The sequence below is a fragment of the Candida pseudojiufengensis genome (genome assembly GCF_024610245.1).
Source record: "Candida pseudojiufengensis strain CBS 10847 chromosome Unknown scaffold8, whole genome shotgun sequence".
Taxonomy (NCBI): domain Eukaryota; kingdom Fungi; phylum Ascomycota; class Pichiomycetes; order Serinales; family Debaryomycetaceae; genus Lodderomyces; species Lodderomyces pseudojiufengensis.
The window spans coordinates 349,115-375,951 of NW_026261526.1; the positions used below are offsets into that span (position 1 = coordinate 349,115).

Consider the following 26,837-nt stretch of genomic DNA (forward strand, 5'->3'; position numbering starts at 1 on the left):
TCACAGTGACCAACCAACAAACCTACGTAAGTAACTTTATAATATATAAGAGGTGCACGGTAACAAGCACCTGTTAAATTGTACTAAAGCACATACAAAAACAACAAGAAAAGAGCGATAATCTAAGAAATATGAAACTAAGCTAGTTTCTCTTGATCAATGACGTCAAATTTTATTAAATTCATGTAATTGTTAAATAGACGAGTTTTGCTTTTGATGGACTAGTATTACTTAATTTATTACTACTTTCTCCAACTCTACCTTTTGTAAACAGAGTTGAATTGTACTTCTGTAAATTTGAATCATAGATTGATGATATAGATCTTACATTATGTATAATGACTTAAATTTATTTATTATTGTAAACAAAAGGTTAGATCTAAAATTAGGATCTTAATAAGGAGAAAAATGAATCAATCAACATAGTTTTGATGAAGAACTTATCCAAACAAAATTAATATTTTCGAGACCCAACTAGAACACATAGGTAAATGGAGATGTCAAAGGGCCAAAAGTAAAGAACTGACATATTATGCTTACTTCAATAATCTATATACACGTATTAAATCAATTCCAATCAAATAACTTCAATAACTGTTCCAAATTAGTAATAACTATTCTATTATTAGCTAAAACTAATGGTTCATTATCATCTTCATCATTATTATTACTCAATTCTTTTTCTTGCAGACTTAAAGCACAAGCATCATATTTTGGATTACTTTCTCTATTTTTTGTTAAATTAAGACTATGAGAACCATTTCTATCTAATAATACACCATTCCAACCAGCTTTTATTGATCCAATGAAATCCTCATTATAATTATCACCAATTTGATAACAACCAGTTAAAAATTCAACTGGTACATGCTTTTTTGAATAATTTGAATTAATTTCAGATTTATATTCAATCATTGCAACTTTATCATAAAATATTTTTTCACCTTTTAAATGATCTAAATTATAACTTAAAAATACATTATCACAATGTAAAATTTCATTACAATGGAAAAATTGTTTTATACCTAATGATTCTAATATTGTTAAAGCTCTTTCATCTGAATTACTACACGCAACTAATCTTACACCTTTATTTTTTAAAAATTTTAAAGTTGGCAAAACATCAGGATATAATGAATAAGCTTCATTACTTGTAAAATGATGGATTAATCTATAAGCTAAAGCATTTAATTTTTCATCATCTATTTTGGAATCATTTGTTTTATAAATTCTTTTTATAAGTTCTTCCCACCAAGAATCTGTATTTTCAAATTTTGGATTACCTTTACCATAATTTGGATATTCAATCATCATTTCTTTATATATCTTAGGGAATTTTTCAGCTATTGTTTGAGCAGGTAATGATATACCAAATTCATGTTTCAGTATATCATAATATTGTTCAGGTATTGATTTCTTAGGATAATATAATGTACCAAATAAATCAAAACTAATAAAATTTGGTTTTGGAAATTGATTTTTTGATTCTCTTATCATTTGCATATTTTCAACATTGAAAGGATTTGAAGCTAAATGTGATTTTGTTGTTACTTTCCTTATAAATTGATTAAAATTAGATTTTAATATACCGTTTCTAGTCAATTGAATCATGGATGATATGAAAAATGGTCTGACAAGTAGTAGGAAATCAGATTATCAAATTGCAAAATTGACATGGTATAATATTTCAATATTTGAGTCAACTTACATAGTTGCGCTTGACTCGTTATGCAAAATTACTTAATTCTTCAGAACATCTGAAACGGCAGAACGGTATCTTTTTAAAAAGAGAAAAGTTGAAAAACAGATTAAAATCTTCAATAAATATTTTATATTTCGTAACTCATTAACATCTACTCTTTGTTTATCCTAACAAAACTTCCCAACCCCATTCTCTCATAACATTTGACCAATGAGTTTTAGAATTTATAAATCCACAAGAATCAGGATTTATATGATTATTAGGTTGATCGTTATTTATAATTGACATTAAACCATGTAAAGGATTATTATTATTATTAATATTATTAACATCTTCATTATTATTATTATTATTTGATTTAATTTTTAATTCATCTTTCCTTTTCCAAACTTCTTTTACAACTTCAAAAGTTCTATCAACATTTCCAATCCACATTTTATCTGATAAAACTTTCCATCTTGATTTACACCATTCTCTTTCTTCTCCAATTTCTGCTTCACATGAACTAACTAATAATGGGAAAATATGAACAATATAAGTATTTGAAGATTTTGGTATTGAAGCTAATAAAACAAAAATTTTTTCAGCTAATATATGAGACAGTAATGATGGAATTTCAGGAACTGCTTGATGTAAAAATAATAATGCTGCATATCTATATGCTTCAGCTGTTGCTAAACATGAAGTTAAATCCCAAGTTTTTGAATTATTATTATCTTCTTCATTATTTTCTAATTTTCTTGAATTTATTGTTGGTTTCCATTCAGTTAATGAATGTTTTAAATCTGTTGCATGAGTTATTGTATTTAATGTATTTCTTTTTCTGTGTTTACCAGTTGTTGATTTATTTTTACGTATTTTAGAAACTAAAGTTGCAACTTTACCTAATATTGAAAATAATGATTGACCACATCCTAATAAAGGATCAACCATTTCTGAATCATAATTAAAATCATCAAATTCATCAAAAAAATTATATAATTTATCAGTTGATGATTCACTTATTTCCAGTGGTGATTTAATTTCAATTTTATTCTTATTTTCATGATTTAACATTGATGTAATAACAGCTACCAAATCTACTCCCTTTTCATCACAACTTGAATCATTTGTCATTTGAGCTAATACTTCAAAATAAATCCATATATTAAATAAAAAATGTATACTTTTTGGTATTGCTAATATATCAGGCTTTGTAATACAATCATGACACATTTTTTCATATTCAAATTGATCAATTAATACTAATTTATTTTTAAGTTGAAATGAATCATTATTTATTGAATTATTATTTTCAATTTTATTTGTTCTAATTCTTGTTTGTTCATCTTTTAATAACGTTAATATTTTATTAATAATACTTTTAGCTCCTTTTAAATGAGCTATTCCACTTGATATATGAGTATCCCAAATTTCACAATTTGATAAATTTAAACACGTAACTAATGCAATATCACTTGGTAATTCTTTTTCTCCATCATTTTCCTTTTTTGATAATCCACTTGCTAATTCAAATATACAACGTTTCATATAATTATAACCTCTTGATTTTAATTCTTTTGTTGATGAAACAATTCCATTTGAACCAGCTAAATGAAACATAGTCATTGATGCTATAGAATTATATAAACAATTATATCTAGTAGCTAATGGTAAAATCATATTTCTCCATGGATTTTCATGTATACCATTTTTTATAGACATTAATCCGGATGTGTATTCAGAATAAAGATATATTATTTGTTCTTGTTCAGCGGTTTTAATTAATGATTTATTATTATCAAAATTAGGAGGAGCAGGAGTTGATGGATTTGAAAATTCTTGTATAAGTAATGGTTTATTATTTAAATTTAAAGGACTTAATGTTTCAATTGATTGAACATCAATTTCTTCTGAATTAAAAGCAAAATTTAAAATAGCAGATAATGAAGGAGTTAAATTAATTTCAAAATCATCAGTTTTATTATTATAATTTTTCTTTGGTATCGATTGATTAGGTTGATTAATTAAATTTTCAAAATTTGATGAAAATAAAGTTTCTTTTGGTGTTTGCAGTTTTTCAATTTCAACTACTGCTGCATCTGCCAATGATTTTAAATCATTATTTCCAATAGATCTTAGATCAAAATTTGGAGACAGATCTGAGTATGATCTATGTAAAACGGATGATGTAGGAGATGATTGATTTGGTATGTTTGCATAACTATATCTTCGCTGATGCAGTGGTTGTTGTGGTTGCAGCTGCTGATGATGATTTGGTTGAATCTGATCTTGTTGAGCTTGTTGATGCTGTCCCAAGTGTTGTTGTTGTTGTTGTTGTTGTTGTTGTTGCAATTGTTGTGAGTGTGGTAGACTGGAGGGAGTTGAAATTTGACTGTCGGTATTCACCGTAGGTATACTCTTTGCTGAATCAGGATTGAAACCTTTAGAAATCAAATCATTTTCTTTCGTAATTTCATCAATTGATCTACCAGTAACTGAAAAACTAGCCAATTCTAAATGTTTCTGTAAAAAATTTTGATTTATATTTGATTTATCTTTTTCATTAAACAGTTTCCATTTAAAATTTGTTGCATATCCACCACATTCTATTTTCTTTTTTTTACAATTCAAACATGTTGGTTTTGTTTCATCACATTTAAGTCTTTTCTTTTTACATGTTAAACATCCATTTCTTGATTTTGTTCTTGGTTTAAAATTTGAAGCGGGGATTTTTTTATTCGTACCATTTGATGTATTAGATATAGTAGTTGTAGCATTAGATTTTAAACTAGTTGTTGAAGACATAAGTCTTACGGATTATTGGAATTGATCGAATGATATTTAGGATGTAAATATTATGAAATTGAATATGGTTCAATGGGATGTAAATTCATAACTGTAAAAGTATAATTATAGCGGTTTCAAAATGAAAATGCAGGCGGACGTTACTATTTCATAGTTTAATAACTTATCTAGTAATTATTATTACAATAAATTTTGGAAATTATTACGAGATAGTATCAATGGATTACGAGACTGATATATTATTATCATTATCTGTTCTCAATAGATAATGCACTCCAAAGTTATGTTCAATAGATAAGAGATTCGTTTATCGTGACCGTTTTAGGAAAAAGTTCCCAGATATAATAGGAGAGATAAATATAATGCATAATAATAAGTTAAAAGTACACACAAAGTTCATGTTTCTTCAAACATTTTGTCAAACTTAGAGAGATATCAAACACATGCAGCAAAACAATTACTAACCCTTTGCTCAAGAGATTTTATCTAATCACCTAAAACTTTTTATTGAACTCTATTAAATTTACTCAATAATAAAACAATCTACCCCTAATTTAAATCTATACATACAATTTGAGCCATTTATAACTTCATTATCATTTATTTCACCAATCTTATCCGAGCTTTTAGTCAAATATCTAATCCATGGAAAACATGAATATTCTAGTTGTTCTTCTTTAACAGATAGATAAGATAACTTCAATCCAGAATATGTAAACATGGGAATTTTAAATGTCACAATAATATCATCACTTGTAAATTTATGTTTAATTTTTTGTAACATTTGTTTATTTGAAGTTGATCTATCATTACCATTAACTCCATAAAAATCATCTAATTCATTCATTGCATCAATATCTGAATTTTCATCATTAATCTTTGTCAAATTTTCTTTATCCACTTTTCTAAATATAAAATCTGATATATTTTGCAATTTTATATATTTAGAATTTAATAAAGATAATTCACACATCATTCTAACTGATTTTTTACCATCAATACTTTCAATTTTCCAAATTATTTCCATACTATCAAATTTAAAAGAAACTTCACCATTTTCTGTTTTATATTTCAAATCTGTATCAGAAAGATTGACATCAAAATAAAAAGGATTTAATGGAATTCTGATTAATAAACTTCTACAATGTCTTCTTCTGGGGAAATTTGTAGTTAATGTACACATGACTTGTAACTTCTCATTGATCTTGTCAATTTTAAAAATTGGTTTAATCAAAATTAAAGGTAACTTTTTTTTATTTTTATGTTGTTCAACATGATATGTCATTAAAACAAATTTATCATCAGGTGGTATGAATGTGACAATGTTTTCTCGATATATCTTAGATAATTCAATACATTGATGAAATTGTATATTTCTTATGGGTATTTTATGACGTGGTTGTGATTTATTTGAAAGTAATGAAACTTGCAGTGAAGATTGCAGTGCAACATCATCCATTTCGTCTTCATCAATCAAAGTATTATCATCACCAATCTGATTTTCAGGTAATTCTTCTTCCTCATCATGTCTTGTAGCTTCAATAACTGCTTCGTCATCATTTCCAATTGATGACATGTAATTTTCATTGAACCCAACTCTGCATATTGGTATACCTGACAAAAAAGACTTCACAATACAAGTTCCATATATTTCATTTCTCTTTATTGTCGAAGTCTGTATATCATATATAAATTCACAGTCTTCAATGATATCTATGAAAATCTCATTTTTGGCATAAAATATACCTTTTGGTCTCCAATTTATAGCTGATGAATAAGTACGTAGAATTGAACTATTAATCACATTCGGTTGTTTTTCTAGAACGTCCGTTTTAACAGCTTGATTGTGAGTAGACTTTATATCCTTTTTGTTCTGATCTTTTTTATTTTTATTTTTGCTCTTCCCATTTGATTTTATGTTTTCATCTTCACTACTATAATTAGAATCTTCACTTTCAGATTCTTCACCTTGATCGATCTTTGGTAAATTTGGTTCAACTTTTATATATTCCTCTAGTAATTTGTAATCTGTTATTTGAAGAACCCCAAAATCTAAACATTCATCAATTAATTCCGATATCAATACTGAATTGTCTAACAATACTTCCCTTGTTAGGCTTTGTTGAGAATGATGTTTAGCTTTATTTTTACATAAATAATGTTGTAGTATTAGTTGAAAATTCCTTAAAAACATAATGACCAGCATTACATTTTCATTTTTATTAGTCGTTGCCAAGATCCAAATATCATTATCGCATCTGATGTAAATATATGATAAATTATCAATAAATAAAACTGGTGCAAGATCTTCTTTTAATGACTTTATGATTTTTTTATAAAATATATTCAATATGATTAGATCCTCGGGTATATGATCTTCATGAAATCTTCTACTTATTAAACATTGAAAATTTGATGAATCTGATATGACATAATCATTGTTTATTGGAATATGTAAAACATATAAAGCTGATACCATAACTTTCAGCTCTTTTGAATCATGGAGACTGATATATGTTTTATTTGATATGCTTCTTAAGTCAGCTTTTGATTTTTAAATGTAGTTGAAGGTTCAATCGAGTAATATTCTCTCAGAACTGTGATTTGTATTTATTTAAGTGATACTATATTTTAAACTTCACTGTTTTCTTATTCGTAAATATTTTTTCTTTGATGATTGATGAAATTGAGTTTGTGTCAGATTCTATCACGAAATCATTTTCATGAATTCTACCGAGTATGAGAAATCATCATTAAAACCAATTAATGTCTAAAAATCTATATACTAAATTGCTGGATGGTAAAATTCAAACAGCTTTATCAAAGATTAATTCATTTGGTCAACCTCATTGGTCATTGAAAACAATAAATAGTTCCACTACCCCATCTCAAAATTTAATTGTTCAATATAAATTAAAGAATTTCAAAAGGACCTGGAATTTTTTGAATTTAATTGCCAAACAAGCAGATATATTAAAACATCATCCGACTATAACAACAACATATAACAAGATAGATATTGAATTGACTACTCATGATGTTGGTAACAAAATAACTGACAAAGATATTACTTTGGCTGAAGCTATACATAAAGAATATTATAATTTAATATCAGAAAATCAACCAAAACAATCCTCCAACTAATATTGACAAAAACGCATACAATGATCCTGATTTATTAAGAGTACAGATAAGTTGGAGACGATCAAGTAAAAAAGAACAGATATTGAAGCTAAACTCAAAAATTTGAAAGATCAAAATTCGATTTTGGAACCAAATGAACAATGCTGAGCAAATTAAAATGGACAAACCAAATTTATTTTTAAAAAACAAACGTAAACACATTATTATGGAGTCGACCAATAATGAAATAACAGTTCTTAAAAGTCGATTAGCTGAAGACAGAATGAGAGTTTAATATTGCCGAAATTATAATGCCTTAAAAATAATATGGGCTCAAACCTGATAAGAAGACATATTTATATTTCCCCCATAATGGCTTCCAGTGTACAAAAATTATTTGTAAAAAATTCAGCAGATAAATTTATTTGTAAATACTCATAAAAAGAGGTTGATTATCATATGCGCTTGTTCTTCAATATTTTCGAGAATCAGATCACCGACTTTATGTTCAATGTGATTGTGAACTGTTGGCATTTGATTTTGAAGTTCTTTCAAAATAGATCGTCGAACAGTTTGGTCCACATAAATCGATTTTAATGGTTTTGAATATCCTAATGTGGTATGATTGAAGTTCATTTTTGATTTTGATTGATTGGATGTGATTGAATTTGATAGAAAATTTTTGAAATTTAAATATTAAACATGAGAATGTATAGATTTTTGGAGTGTTACAAAAGTGTTTGTAGATTTAAAGTCAAACCGATAGCAAACAATTCCAAAAATTTGTCAGTGATTGCTTAACTATGTGACTACTTTGGTTGCAATGTCAACTTTGATAACTCCTCATTAAAGTCGATAATCTTTCATGAAATATTTATAAAATCGTGTATGCATTAAGTAGTATTATTATAATTATTTTAAATTAAACACATCACTATGAAATTTGAAAATATATGTCTTAAAATTTTTCTTTTTTCAAGTAATACGGTATATCATTATGATTTTCAACCTGAGTTATGCATTGAATGATGGTCAGTATACAAATTGCAAAATGATTGGGTTTTTTTTTGTTAAAAAATTTTTCGATTAATTATTCATCATCAAAAGAAGGTGAATGCATTTCCCAGAAATTTAATTCAAGATCCAACTATTAAATTAAACTTGACACAAAATATTAATTTAAGTTTAAGGGGTTTTCGATCTCGTAAACAATCCATGCATAATACCATCGCTCATTTGTTGTATTCCTATATTCTACAAATGTAAAACAAAATATGCTTTGTCTATAGTTATTTGCGTCTACTTCTAGCAAAACAATATATTGTAAGTAGATAATTAGAAACAAGCGTTTGGGTGATGATGAAGAACTATCATATTTTATTTATTTTCGCCACATTATTATTAATAGTAACAAAAATAAGGTTTTAGACACAAAATCTAAGATCTAAAATTCCAATGAAAAGACGTTAAAACACACAAACTGCAAAGCTATTAATAAGATTATATTAGATGTCTGTTCTATATAGTTTTTATAGCCCGGCAGAATTTATCTTCCACCTCGATGGCTTCATAAGTACCTTCGAGACTAGCTAATACAATGTATTGATAGTCCCAAATATCCTTAATCGTTTCTTTTTCTACAACTCTACGTACTTTTTTGTGACCTTCTTTTACATCAATCGTTCTTACGTAAGTTAATTTGAACGGCGGTTCTCCAATGAAAGTAAATACTAATTCTGTTTGATCACCTTGATGTATATCTTCAACAATATAATCACCTTTGTTAACTTCTACACTTGGTAAATCATGAACTTGTAATTGTAATGAATTTGATTTTTCAATATTCTTTGTGAAGTTTACTAAACATTGATTTCCTCCTGAATCTTTTAAAGCTTTAATGTTTAATATTCCTGGTTTAGACGCCAATCTTTTAAAAATATTGTACAGTTCTGCTTTCCTGTTGATATTATTGTATTCGTAGTATATAGTTATTGGGGGAACACCTGTTAATGTGTAAGAAACATGATCACCAACACAATAATGTTTTTCTTGAGGTAAAGTTTTGAATATATTTGGTGGTTCCGTTATAGATAAGATATATTTGATTGAGTCTAGTTTAAGATAATTTGTACAACCATTATGGTCTGAAATTTTATCTATAGTTATACTATAATCACCAAGTGTGAAAAATTTTATATTACTTAATGGTAAAAATGGTTCATAAATTTTGTTAAATGTTAATGAATATGATTTTCCAGTTTCTTCATTTTTGATAGTGACATCTACATCAAATGGATATGAACCTATTAATTTGATAGGAAGTTTAATGATTAAATCATCATCATTTAGTTTATTCTCACAGATTTGTGAAAAATGCTTGCCTGATATAAATTGAGCAGATGGTAGTTGATTGACCTTATAAATTACAGTAGGTGAATATAAATTGACTTGAGTTCCGCTATGTTTTGTATACTTTGCATCATATATTCTTTTGAACTTATGCTCATATTGACCGTTTTCTCGAGTAGGTAATTTGATCTTAATGTCATGATTTTCTACGGTCATCGTATGTGCCTCTATTCGACCGTTTGGCAATTTTATTTCGTAATCAACTAAAAATGGTGCAGTTCCCTTTAAGGTTAGATCCAATTCAGCAACTTTACCATTACAAACAGGTTTTAACTGAATTGTAGATTCATCTCTATGCTGTATAGCAGTTGATGATATTGTTAATGATGGTTTTTCATAATAAGTAATTATGACTTTATGTTCAGCATGTATTACTTTACCTTTACACCCAAAATTTTCAAATGATTCAAGAGCATAGATTCCTTCATTCGATAATTTAAGTGAAGAGCCTCGAAGGTCAGCCTTTTGGATTTTCATGTCTTCACCATTAAGATTCCAATGCTTTAAATAAATGATATCATTACCACTTAAGCCAATCGACGATTTGTACTTCAATGGGATAACAACAAATGCTCCATCAACTATTTGTTTTTTATCTTTTGGTAATTCGAGCTCAGGAATATCAGGTCTACTGACTACCCTAACTGCCCGATCTTGATTTACTATTTTCGCATCACAACCTAGTATATCTTTTGCATTACTTAATTCTATTTCATAATTTTTACCAATCAAACTTTTAGGAGTTTCAACGAGGTAACTAGTCACATTTTTCACTTTAATAACTGATCCAAATCTCTTTCTATTTTGTGGATCAACATACTCATAGTCGAACGAGAAAGGACCATTGCCTTTAAATTTCATGGATATTTTGGCCGTATCTCCATAACATGTATAAATTGTTGGACTTTTAGACTGTAATGATATTTCCGATGCTTGTCTGAAATATGTTTGATATCTTTCGCTCAAGGGAAATCCTTTTTCGTAGTAATTGACATCTTTCAAATTGTTGAACACAATAGTGAAACTCCCTTCGCTAGGTGGTTTAAATTTGAATGAATGTGAATGATCTTGTGATATCAAGTCTCTATTGATTTTACCAGTGTCGGTCGCCACAGGTTTCAATACACCCGATTTATTTGAATAAATTTGATATTGGACTTTAAATGGGGCTTCACCTGTAAAATTAAAATCGAAATTATAACCCACTACCCCTAAACATCTATCACTTTCTTGTTCCGCAACTATTTTCAATTGTGGTATTTCAGCTTGAACAATAGTTATAGGCTCTGTTTCTGCAATCTTGCACGGACAAAATTTCGTATCAGCTGTGATTATTTGATATGAACCTGGTTCATTTACTTGTATACCTTCTTTTAATTGCTTTTTCAGTTCAAAAATTTTTGTGCTGTTTTTACCGTTATGCGATAATATCACTTTAACAGGGAAATCTTCATCTGTAAATTCATCTGACCTAGTGATTTGCAATGTCTTGGTGCCGTTCACTAATAGTTTTTTCTCTTTGCTATAGTCTATTAAGCTTATTGTCGGGCTACTCTTCAAATTTAATTTAAACCATACGTCCTTATCTTTTGAAAGTGGTTGATATCTATGTACATTTCCAAATGAATCACGGATTGATAATAATTGAAATTCCAATATTGAGTTCGATTTAATTTCCGAATCATTTATGTTTTCTACAATTGATTGTTCTAACGAATTTCTTAATAGTTTCACAGGAGTTAGGTAATTGTAATCAGTTGTTCTAGATTTGGACCTGTTATCAACATCTTGTTTGATTGTTACATTAAATGACTTGAATTTTCTCCCATCAAGTTTCACGTCAATGTTCACAAACAGGGGAGTTGGTCCATACACTTCCAACCATGGTACAGGAAATGATTTTTGTTCAAAAGTTGATAAACATTTGTAGTTAGCATCAAATTCAAAATGTGGTGGATAAAAAAATTTTGCCAGTGGACAATTTGATATTTCAAATTCTGATTTATACAACCTAATACTATTACCTTTTCTATCCAAAACACTTTTTAATTTATACATCCCAGGCTCCTTGATTGGAAATTCTAGGTAGAAAACATTCCCATAATCTTTTTTAGCATTTTTTAATTTGTTAAATTTAGTATAATCTTTTTTGAATAGTTTGTTTAATGTGTGACCTGTGTAATTATGTAATAAGATATCATTTTGAGGTGTGGTTTGTTGAACTTGAAGGAAACCTATTCCAGCACTTGTGTTGAATTCAATTGGCATTCCAAAATCAAAATTGTTAGCTGAACCCAAACAATCGTGATCAAAGTTAAATGGATTCATTTTGGCTGATGAGTCTGGTAAATAATGAATTGTTAATTTTCCCTTGAAATGAGAATCTATATCAATTACTTTTGACTTTGAAATTGATTCTCCAATAATATTAAGCTCTTTCTTTTGCAGTATAAATTTCCAAATCGGTAGTAAAAAATTTGTTAATAGTGGTAATGCATATGAACTGACCAAAAAAATAGATATCAAGTTCAATAATAATGTGAATAATAATGTTTTTGATGGTGAAAAAGTAAGATATTGAATATTTAAAATTGGCAAGATCCATAAAAATAATCCATCGATTAATGTGTATTTTAAAACAAAGGAAAAACTAGTAAGATTTGTAGATGATTCATTCGACAAGGGTAACTCCGTTTTTAGTAGGATTAGATCATATAATTTGAAAGTCTGAATTAATATAAATAGTGAGACAATAAATATTCGTTGTGATGCTTGATCTAGTATACTGCTAGGTATTAATGGCGCAGTCTTCCCACGCTTACGTGTTCTATTTTCCCAATTCCTTCCATTTTGCTGCTCCATATGGCTTGAAATTGATGTCAGCGAATGTTACTTGTAAGTAGTATATGCTGTTTGTATTTAAAATACTAATTGAAACTAGAAAGTAAACAAAACTTTTGGTTGCATACATAAATTTTTTTTTTTTTCGTGATTTCATTTTAGTTGCAAAAAAGAGATCTGAGTCTAAAACGAACTACAATAAATGATAAACTTTTATTGAAAATGCAACAGTAGCTTACAAGAAGCCCATAAATTAAGTATTGTATAAACAAAAATCTATAAAGTTATCCATTGACCATTACTTTTTATTTGAGTGACTTTCATAGCAGGTAAATCCCATCCAACACCACCACTTCCTATAGCTGAACCAAATCTAGGTACTACATAACACTCTCTCTTGGTGGGCGTTATATTAACAGGTGCATAAGGATGACCTAAAGGTTTTGAAAATGTCAATAAAACAGATTTTTTAGCTATGTTAGCTAATTGTTTGCCGGATATATCAACTAATGGTGTCATTCTGATTTTTGAAGGTTCATCTTCTAAATTTGAGTTTCTAGACTTAGTGCTTAATGTTTTGTATACTAGATAATTAGGAGAAGTACCAGTCTTTGTCATGACAGAATTCCCATGAATGTAAACAAATTGTCCATGATCGATTGGCATCACAGGGCAATAAGGAACATTGGTAATGCTAGATTTGTTGGGAATTTTCACTTCTGAAGAAATAAGATCTCCTCGTATTGCCACATGATCAATAAATCCAGATGCAATCATTTGTTTCAATGCAGAAACTTGTTTCTTATTTGGTACGGCCAATTTATCTGCTATTTCAAATGTACCACCAGCTGGTGAGACTAAGCATCTTTCCACTATGCTGCTTAATTGCTTTCGTAATTTTTGTATCTCCTCAATTATCTTTTGTCTTAAATAATGATTTGAAATGAAACTTTTGATTTGATCTTTTGATATATGATCTAATGCACATACAGCAGATAATGATATCATACATTCACTAGATGAGTCAAGCTTGGCAAAAAGAGCTTTTGATTGATAGAATTTAGTTCTGAAGCTTTTCTTTTGATCTTCATCCATATTACCAATTAACTCAGTTTCTGAAATGAACGGATCACCAACAGATAAAGCAGCAACTATAGCAATGATATACTGAAGACAACCTTGTTGATTACCCATTATTAAAATTTTTGAGAATCTTGGACTTAATGGGAATAATGACATTTTCCTACCCAAATCTGTTATCTGAAGATCCTTATTATCAAGGGCACCAAGAATGACAAGTAATTCTTCTGCTTGTTTCAAAGCTGTTCTATCTGGAGGTGTCGGAAATGGAAAATTCACAATTTGATCTATACCCATGCTCTTCATACTTAAAACGATACTTTCAAATGGAGTTCGCAAAATCTCAGGTACACTAAATTGCGGAAAAAATTCTTCATAAACTGCCGAAGAGTAAAGTCTGTAGCAATGACCAGCACTTGTTCTACCTGCTCTACCTGCCCTTTGATCCGCCGATGCTTTAGAAATCCAATCAATTTCAAAAGAAGTAACCCCATTTTCTTGATTATATTTCTTTTCTTTCGATCTACCACAATCAATCACGTATTTTATACCAGGAATAGTCAAAGAAGTTTCAGCAACATTTGTCGATACAATACATAATCTACTTCCCCTAGGAGGTTCCTCGAAAACTTTCATTTGCTGGTTTGTAGGTAAAAGCGAATATAACGGTAAAACATGAAGTGGACCAACTTTTTGATCGTCAATTGCTTCTTCAAATCCTTCTTCTTCTACTTCTGATTCATTATCATCAAAATCATCATAATGTGCTTGATCAGCTAGATTTACACTAAAATCAATATCTTCCGCCTCTTGTTGAACATTGTTTGAAAGTTTAACATCAGTTTCTGATTCTATTTCATTACCCCTTAGTTGTTTTTTAGAAGGAAACAAATCTTTGAGTTTCTTTACCAAATTTGTAATCTCAGACTGTCCTGTCATAAATATCAATATACCACCAGGTGGAAGTTTTCTGTGTATTTTACATGCTTTCTTTAAGGCTTCTTCTTGATAATCAAATTCGGTCTTTTTGTTGAAATGTATCGAGACTGGATATTGTCTAGCTTGCACATTGATAATTGGTGGCTGAACCTTGAACAAGGACGTATTTTCAGAAAAATCTTTGATTCGCAATGTAGCAGACATAATAATAACCTTCAAAGGTTTGTATTTTTGAGGATCCTTTTCATGATACTTTCTTCTCAATTTCAAAACTCTAGTTAGCATACCAATCAAAATATCTGTATTTATATTTCTTTCATGAGCTTCATCAATGATTAACGCTGAATATTTTGTCAACAAAAAGTCTTTCATCATCTCCCTTAATAGAACACCGTCCGTCATAAATTTCATAACAGTCCCCTTTTCGGTGCCTTCATTTTTGATAGAAGTATCAAATCTTATTTGATGACCTACCCTATGTTTGTGGTCACCCAATTCATTGCCTACTCTTTCCGACATCGACACTGCAGCTACTCTTCTTGGCTGAGTTATTCCAATCATATTTGGATATAGTTCATTTCTTTTATTACCGAAACCTGCTTCATATAAAAATTGAGGTATTTGAGTTGTTTTACCAGAACCAGTTTCACCACATAATATTACACAGTCATGGTGATAAATTGCTTCCATTATTTTGTGCTCTTCTGCAAATATTGGAAGTTCAAGACGTTGTTTTTGAATTTCATCTGACCTCTGAACATTGACTACAAATGCTTTTCTTTGTAAGTTTTTATCAATTTGAATATAACCTTCTTCATCTGAACTGTGCTCGAAATCTTCTTCTCTGACACTAGGTTTAGAATATTTTTGTTTAGTTTCCTCAGATATTTCAGCAATGAGTGGAATGTTTTCTCTACCTTCGCTCTTTTTCAATTGTTGTTCTGCCCATTCTTTGAAAGAAGTAGCCGTATTTGAGTGACGTGGTTTATTTTGTTCAAGCTTTGTCGTCATTTCCTCTTCCTCCTCCTCATCTTCATCATCATCATCTTCATCTTCATCTTCTTCATCTTCATCTTCTTCATCTTCATCTTCTTCTTCTTCATCTTCATCTTCTTCATCTTCATCTTCTACCTCGTCTTCTTCCTGTTCATGATCAATTTCTTTTTTATTATTCTTTTTCTTCTCAAATTTCTTGCCTCCAGTTTCTTTAATAACGTCTTCGTCATCTTCGTCTTCCACGATATTCACTAATTCTTCTTCTTCTTCTTCCTCTTCTTCATTCCCGTCTCCATTTCTTTCATCATTTACAGAATCTTCGTCATCATCTTCAATTTCGTCATCATCATCATCTTCTTCCTCTGCATCATCAACTTCACTATCCGAGTCCGATTCAAAATCCTTTTCTGCTTCAATCTTGAGCTTTTTATTCTCTTCATCTTCTACTCTTTTTCTCCATGTGTATTTTTTCTTCGACTCTTTATTGTCTCTTCTAATTACAGGTATATTACTGAAACCAAACCCAAATCCTGATCCCCCAAATTTGGATGGCCTATTGTCCAAGAACGAAGACTTATTATGGACAGGACTTGCCGATGTATCTTCATTAGCTCCAATTATGTTCTCTTCATCAAATTCTTCCACGTCTCTTTCTTCGTATAGTATTTCTTTAGTATGATCATCACCTCTACCTTGTCGTTCTAGCTCTAAGGCCTCTATCATTTGTTCTTTCTTTGTCAACTTACCTTTCCCCAACTCTTTCAATGCACTGTATTTCGATGTATCTACTTTTGTTTCTGCTAGTTTTGCAAGTAATGTTTTCTTTTCCTCACGTTTTAATTGATGTTCAATATATTTATCGAGTCTTTTCTTCTTCGATCTTGACAATTTTTCAGTCTTAGCATTTTGTGAATATAGATTCTCTTCGAGTGCTCTTTTCCGAGCTAGTCGTTCCTCCTCTGATACCGGAGCTAGTATTTCAGCATTGGAATCTTGTGTATTAAATGTTGATATATCATATGATGATAATTTTGTACCTTCAGTGTCTGATTCTTTTTCGTCTTCTTGAGCATACAATTGTTTATTTCGTGCTTTCTTTAATGCTGCCTGCTTCGCTAGCATTCCAGATCTAGCTTTTTCATTGAATCTCTTCCTATACTTCCCCATTCTTATAATTCATTTGGTATTGTTGAATGTTTTTTAAAGTGTAATAGTAAATTTATTTTTGTTTGTATGAGAAGAGTTTAATACACTTCTTTCAAAACAGTAAACAATTTCAAATAGAATACACACTATTTCTCTTCAAACTTGAAAGTAATTGCTAGAGATATGATGGGAAGCTAGGTTTATATATACTTCGAGGAGGATTAAGATGAAAGTCTTACTAAGTTATCGAGGTTTTTATAGTGATGATCATCTTAATATTTGGTAGCATAATCTGAGACAACCGATATCCTTCTATTATAGTGTAATGAATCTAGAGCGACGAGATTCTCAAGATATTAGCTTCTCCAAATTTGGGTTTGCACTTGACTATTGCTTCGATGGGATAGAAGTAAAAGTGTTTTTTGTTCACTTATTATTAAAGCGAACGCCGTTCTAATGGCTTCACTATATATCAATTTTGGTCGTGTCAGTTTCGCATTTCTCCATAAAATCAAAGATTAATTTGATAAGTCAAAACTCCGCTTATAATCATCTTACCAAATTAGTCGACCATGACACAGTCGGATCTTTATACGCATTGTATGTACTGATGTTTCCATTATTCACTTTATGCAATTACTAACGACCAGGCAGTAATATATTGTACATTAACCATCAATTCATCAACGCTATACACATATGAAAATCATCAATTAACATCCAGTTTACCAAAGATCAACTGCTCAGAGATCATATCTCAAGAATTGGGTTTGATAAACTCATCCAAAACTCTCGTGGGCTCAATCCCAGTATCAATGAGTTCATCTTTAAAATTGTCTTTATATTTCATGAAAAAATACTTGAACTTAGATGGAAGTCGGGATTTGATTACTGTAGTTGTTATAGCTCATGTTGGAGTAAATAGAACTTTCGTTTTGATGGTATTGAAGAACATAATGGACAAATACATTGATTTCAAGTTCAAACAAGATGATAAAACCGATCAAACAGCCAAAGCTAAACCTGGAGAGTTCAAATTGCTAATGAATCAGATTATAAAGTATGAAGAAATGAATTTCGATCTGAATCAACAAAATTATAATTACGGGTCAACGAATGATGGTAACGAATCAACTTCAAGTCAAATCAACCCCAATCAATTAATTTTAGCGAATGAAGAAGTAGGGGAGGTGAGACAATTGATGTTAGAAAATATTAATAAATTGTTACATAGAGGTGATAAAATAAATTCATTAGTTGATCAAACTGATAGATTGAATACATCTTCACTGATGTTTCAAAAAAAAGCACAACAAATCAAACGTAGAATGTGGTTTCATAAGACAAAATTCATTATTTCGATTATTGGAGGAATATTACTAATTGGTCTTTATGTATTCTTTAGTATATACAAGTAGTTGCATAAAAGCTAGATTTGATTAAACTACTCTTCATCTTCTTCTTCCTCTTCTTCATCTAAGTTTTCTGTATCTTCTTCCATCTGTCGACCTTCCAATTCCTCTTCATCTTTACTTAGTTCGGAGATTGGATTTGCAGAAACTGTTTCTTCATCATCATCTTCTTCTTCCTCGTACTCGTCTATTTCTTCATCCGCCTTGTCATCATTGTCCTCATTGACATCTTCTACCAGATCGTCGTCTCCATCTCCAATTTCTTCTTCATCAGTCTCATCATCAAGTTTACTAACCGCAGTTCCATCTATAGTTTTCGATTTTTTCGGTATATTTCCTATATTTTCTGATTTTTCTTCTAATTTCTTTTGCTTCTTTGCACTCATTAAAACTTCATAAGACGCTAATTTATCTTTGATTTCCGGTACAAATCCTCCAAATTCAGCTCTTTCTAAAGCTAGTAACATATCCTGAGCATTAATCGTTTTTCTTCCTGATGCTTTTGAAATTTGTTTGGCATGATATAACATGTAGCTAGCAAAAACAGTTGCTGATCTTTGTAAAGCTAGTAATGAGTCTTTAGCTATTGTCATATTATATGAATTTTCTTCATCTGAAATTATTGATTTAGCTAGTTTTTGTATTGTTGATCTTGGGAATAAAATATCATCAATCGATACCGGGTCGAGGTCTCTTGAGGGTTGTTGACTTGGATCAGCATTCTTTTTCCATCCTTTAGGTGGCATTTGCTATTCACTAATATATAAGATTGATTTGACTGGATATTTATTTGAATTATCACTTGTTTAATTTGAAACAAAATAAATCGCGTCTTCATAAATTTTAAAAACATTATAATTAAATTTACTTTCTTGTATGTTGTTATACATTTAAACTTCATCACCTTCCATGATCGTGAATGTTGTTAACAACTACAAATACTAATGCCAAAGAACCAAACTCAAAAGTAACATCATATTACGGTCAATCGATCAAACCTAATATAGGTAAAATCACTTTTGGTAATTATGAATTCGAACCATGGTTCGGAAATCCTGCTTACTTTTATCCAACAGAAGGAAAACTTGATATGTTGGGTTATTCTTATTCCAATTTAGTGACTGCAAATCCCAATAATCGTTTAAGACCAAAAAATTATGATAAGAATGATTGTTTTGTAGATCATTTATTTGTTTGTGAATTTTGTTTCAAATATAGTTCAAATGAATCACAGCTTATTCAACATAGTTCAGCATGTAAATATAATACTGACAAGCCCGAAGTTGGCAAATTGGTATATTATGATAAGGAAAATAGAATAATTGTTAGAGAAGTTCAAGGATTTAAAGACTTACTATTTTGTCAAAGTCTATCATTATTTGGTAAATTATTTTTAGATGACAAAAGTGTTTATTATAATTTAGATCATTTTAATTTTTACATTTATTATGGGATAGATGGAAGAAGTTCAAAGTATATACCAATGGGCTTTTTTTCAAAGGAAATGATAGCTTATGATCCAACAATTAATTTAGCATGCATTTGTGTATTTCCTCCATTTCAAAATAGACATATTGGATCTTTTTTAATTGAGCTTCTGTATCATTTAGCAAGTAACCCACAAAGTGGACCAGAAGTTCCTTTATCACCATATGGTAAAATTGTATATTTGAAGTATTGGTCACGACGACTAGCTTCAATAATTTGGAAAGAGCAAATAAATGGGGAAACAAGTTATACTTTGGATCAATTATCAAATGTATCAGGATTTAGAAAAGAAGATATATTATACACATTGGAACATATGAATATATTAGCTACATCATCTAAAAATGAAGTTGTTCATTCTATAGTAAATTTTAAAAATTGGCTACAATTCAATAATATTAGTGCAAATCAAAATCTACTTGACACGAAATCTATTCATGTATGAAAATAATTAAATATTTAATGACTAAAATAATAAATAAATAAATTATCGTAATTGCAGAAAAGCACCTAGTAAAACTGATGAAGGTGATTCATTATTTTTATTCTTCTCAAAGACATTCCAAAATCTTAATGTCTCGTCACCTGCTCCTGTAACAATTGTTTCACCATCTGGTGATAAAGATAAATATAAAACTCTATAAGTGTGACCAGTTAATTGAGCAATTTGTTGCATAGAAGGGTATTTCCAAACGATGATTTGATTTCTCGAATAACCATGAGTTGATACAATTTCATTAGAATTTTTTGACCAAATCAAATTACATACTTGTGAACCTGTGTTAACATCATGTATCATATTACCAGTTAAAGTGTTCCATGTTTTAATAGTTTTGTCAGCTGTTCCTCCACCAGATGCTAATATCCCTCTTTGATGAGGAGACCAGGCAATTGCTTTCACTGCGGCAGTATGATCATTCAATTGATACAACGGCTTTGGGTTTAAACCGTCCCAAACAAATAGATTATTATCATTGCCACCACTTGCAAGTTTGTTTTCTTCAATATTCCATTTCAAACCACAAATTTCTTGTTTATGACTTTCAAATTTATTTACATAATGATCCTCAATTCTAACATCACGATTCAAAATTGTTCTATCTCGAGATCCACTTGATAAAATATGTTCATTCCAAGCCAAGGAACTAACCCTTAATGAATGTCCCGTCATTGTTCTAACACATTTGATTTTCGTGGCATCCCAAATTTCAACTAAACCTTTCGAAGTTCCAATAGCTAGATGAGTACCAGTACCTATCCAATTCAAACTTGTTACTTTATCCTTATTCGTTAAATTACATAATCTGTCAACAGATTGAGTAGATCCATCCCATAAATAAACACTATCACCTAATCCAACAGCCAAAACATCTTGTTGTCCCCAATCTACTAAATTTAAATAAAAATCATCCGATAATTCAGGTGCATCGAGAACCCGATATGGAACTTTTGCTATATTTCGAGGTTTCTTTTGAGGAGATAGTAGTAATTTTTGTGATTCTTGTCTTACAGGTGATAAAGAATATAATTCTTGTTGTAGATCGCGAGATATTGGTCTTGATTTTTTAGGAGATTGATATGTGAATAAATTAGTCTTACGTCTAGGCGTTGAAGTAACGTCATCTGAGTCATAGGTGGATATTGAATTATTTGAACCTGCCTGTTGTATTGATGAGGAAGTTGAATATAATGAATTTGGAATAGAATTTGATGATCTTGGTGGAGTTCCTGCTACGCCAGTATTGGGTCGCAGACTTGTATTTCTATGGTTGATATTATTCGATGAGTTTGATGAATTTGATAAGTTTGCGGTTGCCATGGGTACGTTATCTCCAAATAACTCTGCTTTCAAAACTGTTGAAAAAGTTCTGTTTGCCTCTTCTTCTCTTCTAATTTCAATTTCATTATCCGCATTTCTATTACTTCTCAAGTCCGGTAGTATTTCTTCATTCGTCAAACTAAAGGCTGCTTGTAGATCCACACCAGTTCGATTCGGAATATATCTATCACTGAATATGGTGTTATTGTTTCTTTTCCTAGGAGGTGATGATGACGCTGTAATCGGTAGTCGTTCCTCATTTAATCGTGGTGGATCGTTCACTCTCGTTGATTTTGATGGTGATTTGGGTGTTTCGAATGGATGTAGGGTATTTCGTCTTATATTGTCCATTAAACTCTTGAATTAGATTAATTGTTTGCTAGTTTTGTTTGTAGAATTATATAAAACAATGAACAACCCTTCAATACTTTCTTGTATATTATCAGTCGTGTTTGTAGTTTTAGGTGTCTATATGTGATGATGTTGTATGTATTATAAGCTTTGTTTTATTGTTTATCTATATTTCAAATGTTAAAAATTAAGTAATATGTATGCATTAATTTAATTTTTTGTGTGTCAAATTATAAACATTAGTACTTATCACGGTTCAGTTTTGTTTAACCATACCAATTACAATGAACGATAGTTATCATCCAAAGGGTTGATGAAAGAGTCAGGAAAGGCTATATGAATTATAGTTAGTTTATGACAGTATGCAATGCACTTGACTTGACCTTTGAAGCATACTTAAAGTTAAAAGAGTTACATTTGAATGTTAAAGAATAGATTATGGACTTGAAAAGATAACTTTCAAGCTCTGTTCAAGAAATTACTGATAGATATTAGAATACGCTATTAATTTAAAATTGCATATACAATGGAAAAATGCTTCAAGTCTATACTCAGTTCTAAGCTAAAACAATTCAAAACAGAGGAGATTATAGCGCAAAATATCGGTTTACTATACACAGATATGAAACAAAAGTTTGTCTACTAGACACATGTGACATAATTTTTGACATCTCATTCCTCAATATGTTCCAAGCTTTGTAGTAACTCAATAAAAGTTGGCGGAAATGTGGAGTTGGTAATATTTATTGCTTAATATAATTACTTGTTTTTTAATTTTCGCATTGTCATGATCAAATTAGGAAATTTTTGTCAAAAATTTTGCAACAATTTAATTTTTGCAATTAACATGAAACAATAGAATTAATGAATGATTAATTTACATCTTAAAATATTTGAAGAAGACGGCACATAATGATGTAACAATTTTAAGGTCTCATACTTTATATGATTAATATATAATGGACTTAGTTTCGTAAGATTTTGATTATTTTTGAAGTCTCAAATCATCATGTTACAAATCATGTCTAACAGTTCTATCAAAATTTTACTACTAATCAGTCTTTTGATTCAATTAGGCAATTCATGGCCATTTCAATTACCAACTTCTTATGAATTTGACTTAACATTAGATGAAACTTATTTCATTCATGGTTTACAAATTGGTTTTCCACCTCAGAATATTGATAAATTTGAATTTGATACTGGTTCTTCAGATACAGTTATAATCACGTCAGCTTATAAACCTCAATATTCAAAAACATTTCAGAATACCTCAAAAACATTTTATGGTTCTTATGGGTCAATAGATCAATTTTCTTTATATCAAGGATCTGATATAATTACATCTTGGAATGGTTTAAAATTACAGAATCAAACATTAGCTATTACAAATATTCCACAACTGTTACTTGGTGGTTATAACGGAATTTTAGGTATGGGATATAATACTACTCAATTCATTAGACCAAACTATCCTAATTTACTTTATTCAATGAAAGATCAACAAAAAATTGAAAGAAAATTATTTTCAATAGATGGTCAAGCCGATGGAGGTTCAGTTTTATTTGGAGGTGTTTATGCTGATATTTATGATGGTGTTTTGACTAAAGTGGACTTGTTACCACGTTGGAAAAGCAAACAATATTATATGCCCTATTTCACTATAAATGGTATGAAATTGAATGACGGGACAGTAGTTTCTTCACAAACTGTTGCAGCAATTATAGATACTGGTGCTGACATTTTAGCTTTGCCGGATCCAATACTAGGAAATTTATTTGCCGGGTTGAATAAATCATCTAGTGATTATTATTATAGATCTGATTCTGATATTGATTTGCACATGTACTACTTCGCGTTTGATTCAATCAAAGACCTTAGTTTAAAATTAGATGTTCAAGGCTATGAATTAGAGTTACCTGTTGTTGATTTTGTTAAAAATTATACTACGGTCAATGGTAAAAAATATGCTGGTATCATTTCACAAAGTGTTGGTATTGATATTAACGTAGATGAAATCACCTTACCTGCAAAACTACTCACTCATTATTATTCAGTTTGGGATTATGATAATCATCATATTTATTTTGCTAAATACAAACAAAAAAAGCAATGGTGTAAAGGAAATCGAGCAGCTAAAAGTGGAGATCAGTTACCAGTTTCTACAACTGTTGTACCTGATCCATCAAATACCTACTCGACTGGATATTTGAATAGTTTGGAAACAACAATATCCGGAGCTAGTTCAATTTTGAATAATCCAAAAACTTTTCCAGGTAATAGCCAAACTACCACAACTCCATAAGAGTTATATTATGTCTTTGTCAATCTGTTTTCAGGCGTTAGCATAATAGGTCATTTCATTTTTTTATATGTTTTTTTTATTAAAATGCTATATATCTTTTACTATATAATTTGTTTCTTAGTCATCACGTAAAAAATCCCCAAAATGATTCAATCTTTGAATTCGTTTCAACAAATTCCTCTTCATTAAAAGTCAAATAACTCTTGTTACCATAAAAAATTAATAAAATCATCAGCATTTGATTTTTGTTCTACTTCTTCATTCATGGATTTTTCCTTGACACCTTTGTTTTCGTTCAAGCGAACATTGAATATATGTAAAGCATCACTAAATTTGAAATGCTCAGCCGAGGTATTTAATTTTTCATCATCTATAGTACCTAAGTATTTATAATTCTGATTATTTTGATTATGGGCGGTCTGATCTTGTTTGCTTTGTGACACGTTTGTCTCACTCATTTCCCGTGGTATTGATTCATCTGTCATGAATGGATCTTCCAATCGGAACAAGTCTGGATCGGACATTGAATCTTTTTGATTAAACAATCTATTGTTTTTTGACATGTTGACTATACTTCCAACAAGAATTCACAAATATCATGAATTCATCATTGACATTTATATCTTTCTATTCCTAGAATCTAACTCTCCGCTCCTAAATCAGACATGAATTTGCGGATTCTTTTCAATTAGAATGACATTCTGATATAAATCATTCATAAACCGTTAGTTTATGCAAGGCAACCCCTAACAATTTTGCATAACGATGCTTACCTCATTTAATCTTATATTTCTCAACAAATTTTGATCCCTTCACCGTTCACAAAGTTTTAGTATTGCTTGAGGCCAACTCTCCGCTCACTTGTATAGCTTGATACAAACCTTTATTTTTTATTCTCTATCTCCATCATTTATTCAATTAATTATTCACTATTTTAATTATTAACAATTATAATGAAGCTCATCTAAGAATGTGAAGACACAAGTCAATATGAAATGATACCGAATAAAAACCTTTTGTAACTGATTGATGTATGAAATGTCATTCGTGATACGATATAATAATATGATTTTTCACTCTGGTAGCATCTTGTCCTTATTAAACCAATCAAAAAAAATCAAAATTCTATTACTAAAAAGAAAAAATATCAAATTTAAGATCAAGTGAAGTGAAGAATTTGTTGTCATCTAGTCTGCTAGTCACTCAATTTATTATAGTTAAAGCAATTTACTAATATTTCATCCCCAAAAGTTGAATTCAAACAAACATTAGTCTATTTCGTCATTCATCAACATATTAAACGAAATTTTCCCTTTTGCATTAGTTAGTTCCATATCTGCATTTATTTATTTCATCATCATATTTTAATTAATTTGAAAGTATACACCATGATATCTCGATTTATATCCAAGCAACTGTTGACTTCACTCACAACCAAAAGATACTCATCTATTATAGCAGTTCATAGAGAAACCAAAGAAGACAATCAAAATATACCTTTTGAATTCAATTCCGAAAACAAAAAAAGAGCTGATGAAATAATTGCAAAATATCCACCACAATATAAAAAGGGGGCTACTATGCCTCTATTGGATTTAGGTCAACGTCAATTAGGTTTCACTTCTATTTCTGTAATGAATTATGTTGCAAAATTATTAGATATGCCACCAATGAGAGTATACGAAGTTGCTACATTTTATACCATGTACAATAGAAAACCAATGGGTAAATACAATGTACAAGTATGTACAACCACGCCTTGTCAATTATGTGGAAGTGATGGAATAATGAAGGCAATCACAGAATATCTTAAGATAAAACCAGGCCAAACTACTAAAGATAACTTATTCACATTACAAGAAGTTGAATGTTTGGGTGCTTGTGTAAATGCCCCAATGATGGCCATAAATGATGATTATGTTGAAGATTTGACCCCTGAATCAACAGTTGAAGTATTGAAGGAGTTACAAGAAGGAAAAGACTTGAGTACTATTGGGCCTGTTATGGATAAAAGAGAGTCATGTGAGCCATTTAGTGGACAAAAAGTGTTACTAGGTAAAGAACCAACTGATATAAGGAAGTTTACTAGATCAGATTTGTAAGTAATGTAATAGAATATAAAAGTTTATTTTGTACTTGAAATGTTTTGACTCTTGATTATTTACTTACTATGTGTTGATCTAGTTACCTTTAGCAGAACATGATCTTAGTATCAAACGTCACTTCACGTAGAACTGAATTAGTAGGCTAGAATATATATTTTTCATTATAATTCTCGGTACTTATTTTACGCGTCACATGACTTTTGCAATTTTGAGTCAAACTGAAAATTTATGTGATAAATTTGAAAAAGAAACAAATACCGATAAGTTTATCAAAAACTAATAGTTAGCGCCCTCACTTTATATATTTATTTCAGAACTTGTATATCTTTTCATT

At 29.8% G+C, this 26,837-nt stretch overlaps 12 protein-coding genes and 1 pseudogene across 13 annotated transcripts; 5 read left to right on the forward strand and 8 right to left on the reverse strand. All coding sequences in view use genetic code 12, as the record gives it.

The window, feature by feature from the left end:
• Nucleotides 1–567: 567 nt before the first annotated feature.
• On the reverse strand, nucleotides 568–1,611 carry KGF55_001786 (uncharacterized protein; the record flags this gene model as incomplete). Its single annotated transcript, XM_051756398.1, has 1 exon — nucleotides 568–1,611. One exon carries the CDS (start codon nucleotides 1,609–1,611, stop codon nucleotides 568–570), a length of 1,044 nt encoding a protein of 347 aa, XP_051615465.1.
• Nucleotides 1,612–1,864: 253 nt separating this feature from the next.
• On the reverse strand, nucleotides 1,865–4,489 carry ZCF9 (Zcf9p; the record flags this gene model as incomplete). The annotated part of the gene is made up of 1 exon (XM_051756400.1): nucleotides 1,865–4,489. One exon carries the CDS (start codon nucleotides 4,487–4,489, stop codon nucleotides 1,865–1,867), a length of 2,625 nt encoding a protein of 874 aa, XP_051615466.1.
• Nucleotides 4,490–5,012: 523 nt separating this feature from the next.
• KGF55_001788 (uncharacterized protein) lies at nucleotides 5,013–6,968 on the reverse strand (the record flags this gene model as incomplete). The annotated part of the gene is made up of 1 exon (XM_051756401.1): nucleotides 5,013–6,968. The coding sequence occupies one exon, from the start codon at nucleotides 6,966–6,968 to the stop codon at nucleotides 5,013–5,015; it is 1,956 nt and encodes a 651-aa protein (XP_051615467.1).
• A 287-nt stretch (nucleotides 6,969–7,255) lies between these two features.
• Nucleotides 7,256–7,633, forward strand: PHHB (4a-hydroxytetrahydrobiopterin dehydratase; the record flags this gene model as incomplete). The annotated part of the gene is made up of 1 exon (XM_051756402.1): nucleotides 7,256–7,633. One exon carries the CDS (start codon nucleotides 7,256–7,258, stop codon nucleotides 7,631–7,633), a length of 378 nt encoding a protein of 125 aa, XP_051615468.1.
• Nucleotides 7,634–9,130: 1,497 nt separating this feature from the next.
• Nucleotides 9,131–12,883, reverse strand: POM152 (Pom152p; the record flags this gene model as incomplete). The annotated part of the gene is made up of 1 exon (XM_051756403.1): nucleotides 9,131–12,883. The coding sequence occupies one exon, from the start codon at nucleotides 12,881–12,883 to the stop codon at nucleotides 9,131–9,133; it is 3,753 nt and encodes a 1,250-aa protein (XP_051615469.1).
• Nucleotides 12,884–13,138: 255 nt separating this feature from the next.
• KGF55_001791 (ATP-dependent RNA helicase) lies at nucleotides 13,139–17,044 on the reverse strand (the record flags this gene model as incomplete). Its single annotated transcript, XM_051756404.1, has 1 exon — nucleotides 13,139–17,044. The coding sequence occupies one exon, from the start codon at nucleotides 17,042–17,044 to the stop codon at nucleotides 13,139–13,141; it is 3,906 nt and encodes a 1,301-aa protein (XP_051615470.1).
• A 551-nt stretch (nucleotides 17,045–17,595) lies between these two features.
• On the forward strand, nucleotides 17,596–18,441 carry KGF55_001792 (annotated as a pseudogene). The gene is made up of 2 exons: nucleotides 17,596–17,623; nucleotides 17,771–18,441. Coding segments are annotated over exons 1-2 (699 nt in total).
• A 26-nt stretch (nucleotides 18,442–18,467) lies between these two features.
• On the reverse strand, nucleotides 18,468–19,181 carry DPB4 (DNA polymerase epsilon noncatalytic subunit; the record flags this gene model as incomplete). The annotated part of the gene is made up of 1 exon (XM_051756405.1): nucleotides 18,468–19,181. The coding sequence occupies one exon, from the start codon at nucleotides 19,179–19,181 to the stop codon at nucleotides 18,468–18,470; it is 714 nt and encodes a 237-aa protein (XP_051615471.1).
• A 173-nt stretch (nucleotides 19,182–19,354) lies between these two features.
• SAS2 (Sas2p) lies at nucleotides 19,355–20,368 on the forward strand (the record flags this gene model as incomplete). The annotated part of the gene is made up of 1 exon (XM_051756406.1): nucleotides 19,355–20,368. One exon carries the CDS (start codon nucleotides 19,355–19,357, stop codon nucleotides 20,366–20,368), a length of 1,014 nt encoding a protein of 337 aa, XP_051615472.1.
• Nucleotides 20,369–20,410: 42 nt separating this feature from the next.
• CDH1 (Cdh1p) lies at nucleotides 20,411–22,093 on the reverse strand (the record flags this gene model as incomplete). The annotated part of the gene is made up of 1 exon (XM_051756407.1): nucleotides 20,411–22,093. One exon carries the CDS (start codon nucleotides 22,091–22,093, stop codon nucleotides 20,411–20,413), a length of 1,683 nt encoding a protein of 560 aa, XP_051615473.1.
• A 1,009-nt stretch (nucleotides 22,094–23,102) lies between these two features.
• On the forward strand, nucleotides 23,103–24,398 carry SAP30 (aspartyl protease SAP30; the record flags this gene model as incomplete). Its single annotated transcript, XM_051756408.1, has 1 exon — nucleotides 23,103–24,398. One exon carries the CDS (start codon nucleotides 23,103–23,105, stop codon nucleotides 24,396–24,398), a length of 1,296 nt encoding a protein of 431 aa, XP_051615474.1.
• Nucleotides 24,399–24,604: 206 nt separating this feature from the next.
• On the reverse strand, nucleotides 24,605–24,961 carry KGF55_001797 (uncharacterized protein; the record flags this gene model as incomplete). Its single annotated transcript, XM_051756411.1, has 1 exon — nucleotides 24,605–24,961. One exon carries the CDS (start codon nucleotides 24,959–24,961, stop codon nucleotides 24,605–24,607), a length of 357 nt encoding a protein of 118 aa, XP_051615475.1.
• Nucleotides 24,962–25,786: 825 nt separating this feature from the next.
• Nucleotides 25,787–26,500, forward strand: KGF55_001798 (uncharacterized protein; the record flags this gene model as incomplete). Its single annotated transcript, XM_051756412.1, has 1 exon — nucleotides 25,787–26,500. One exon carries the CDS (start codon nucleotides 25,787–25,789, stop codon nucleotides 26,498–26,500), a length of 714 nt encoding a protein of 237 aa, XP_051615476.1.
• Between the last annotated feature and the right edge of the window lie 337 nt (nucleotides 26,501–26,837).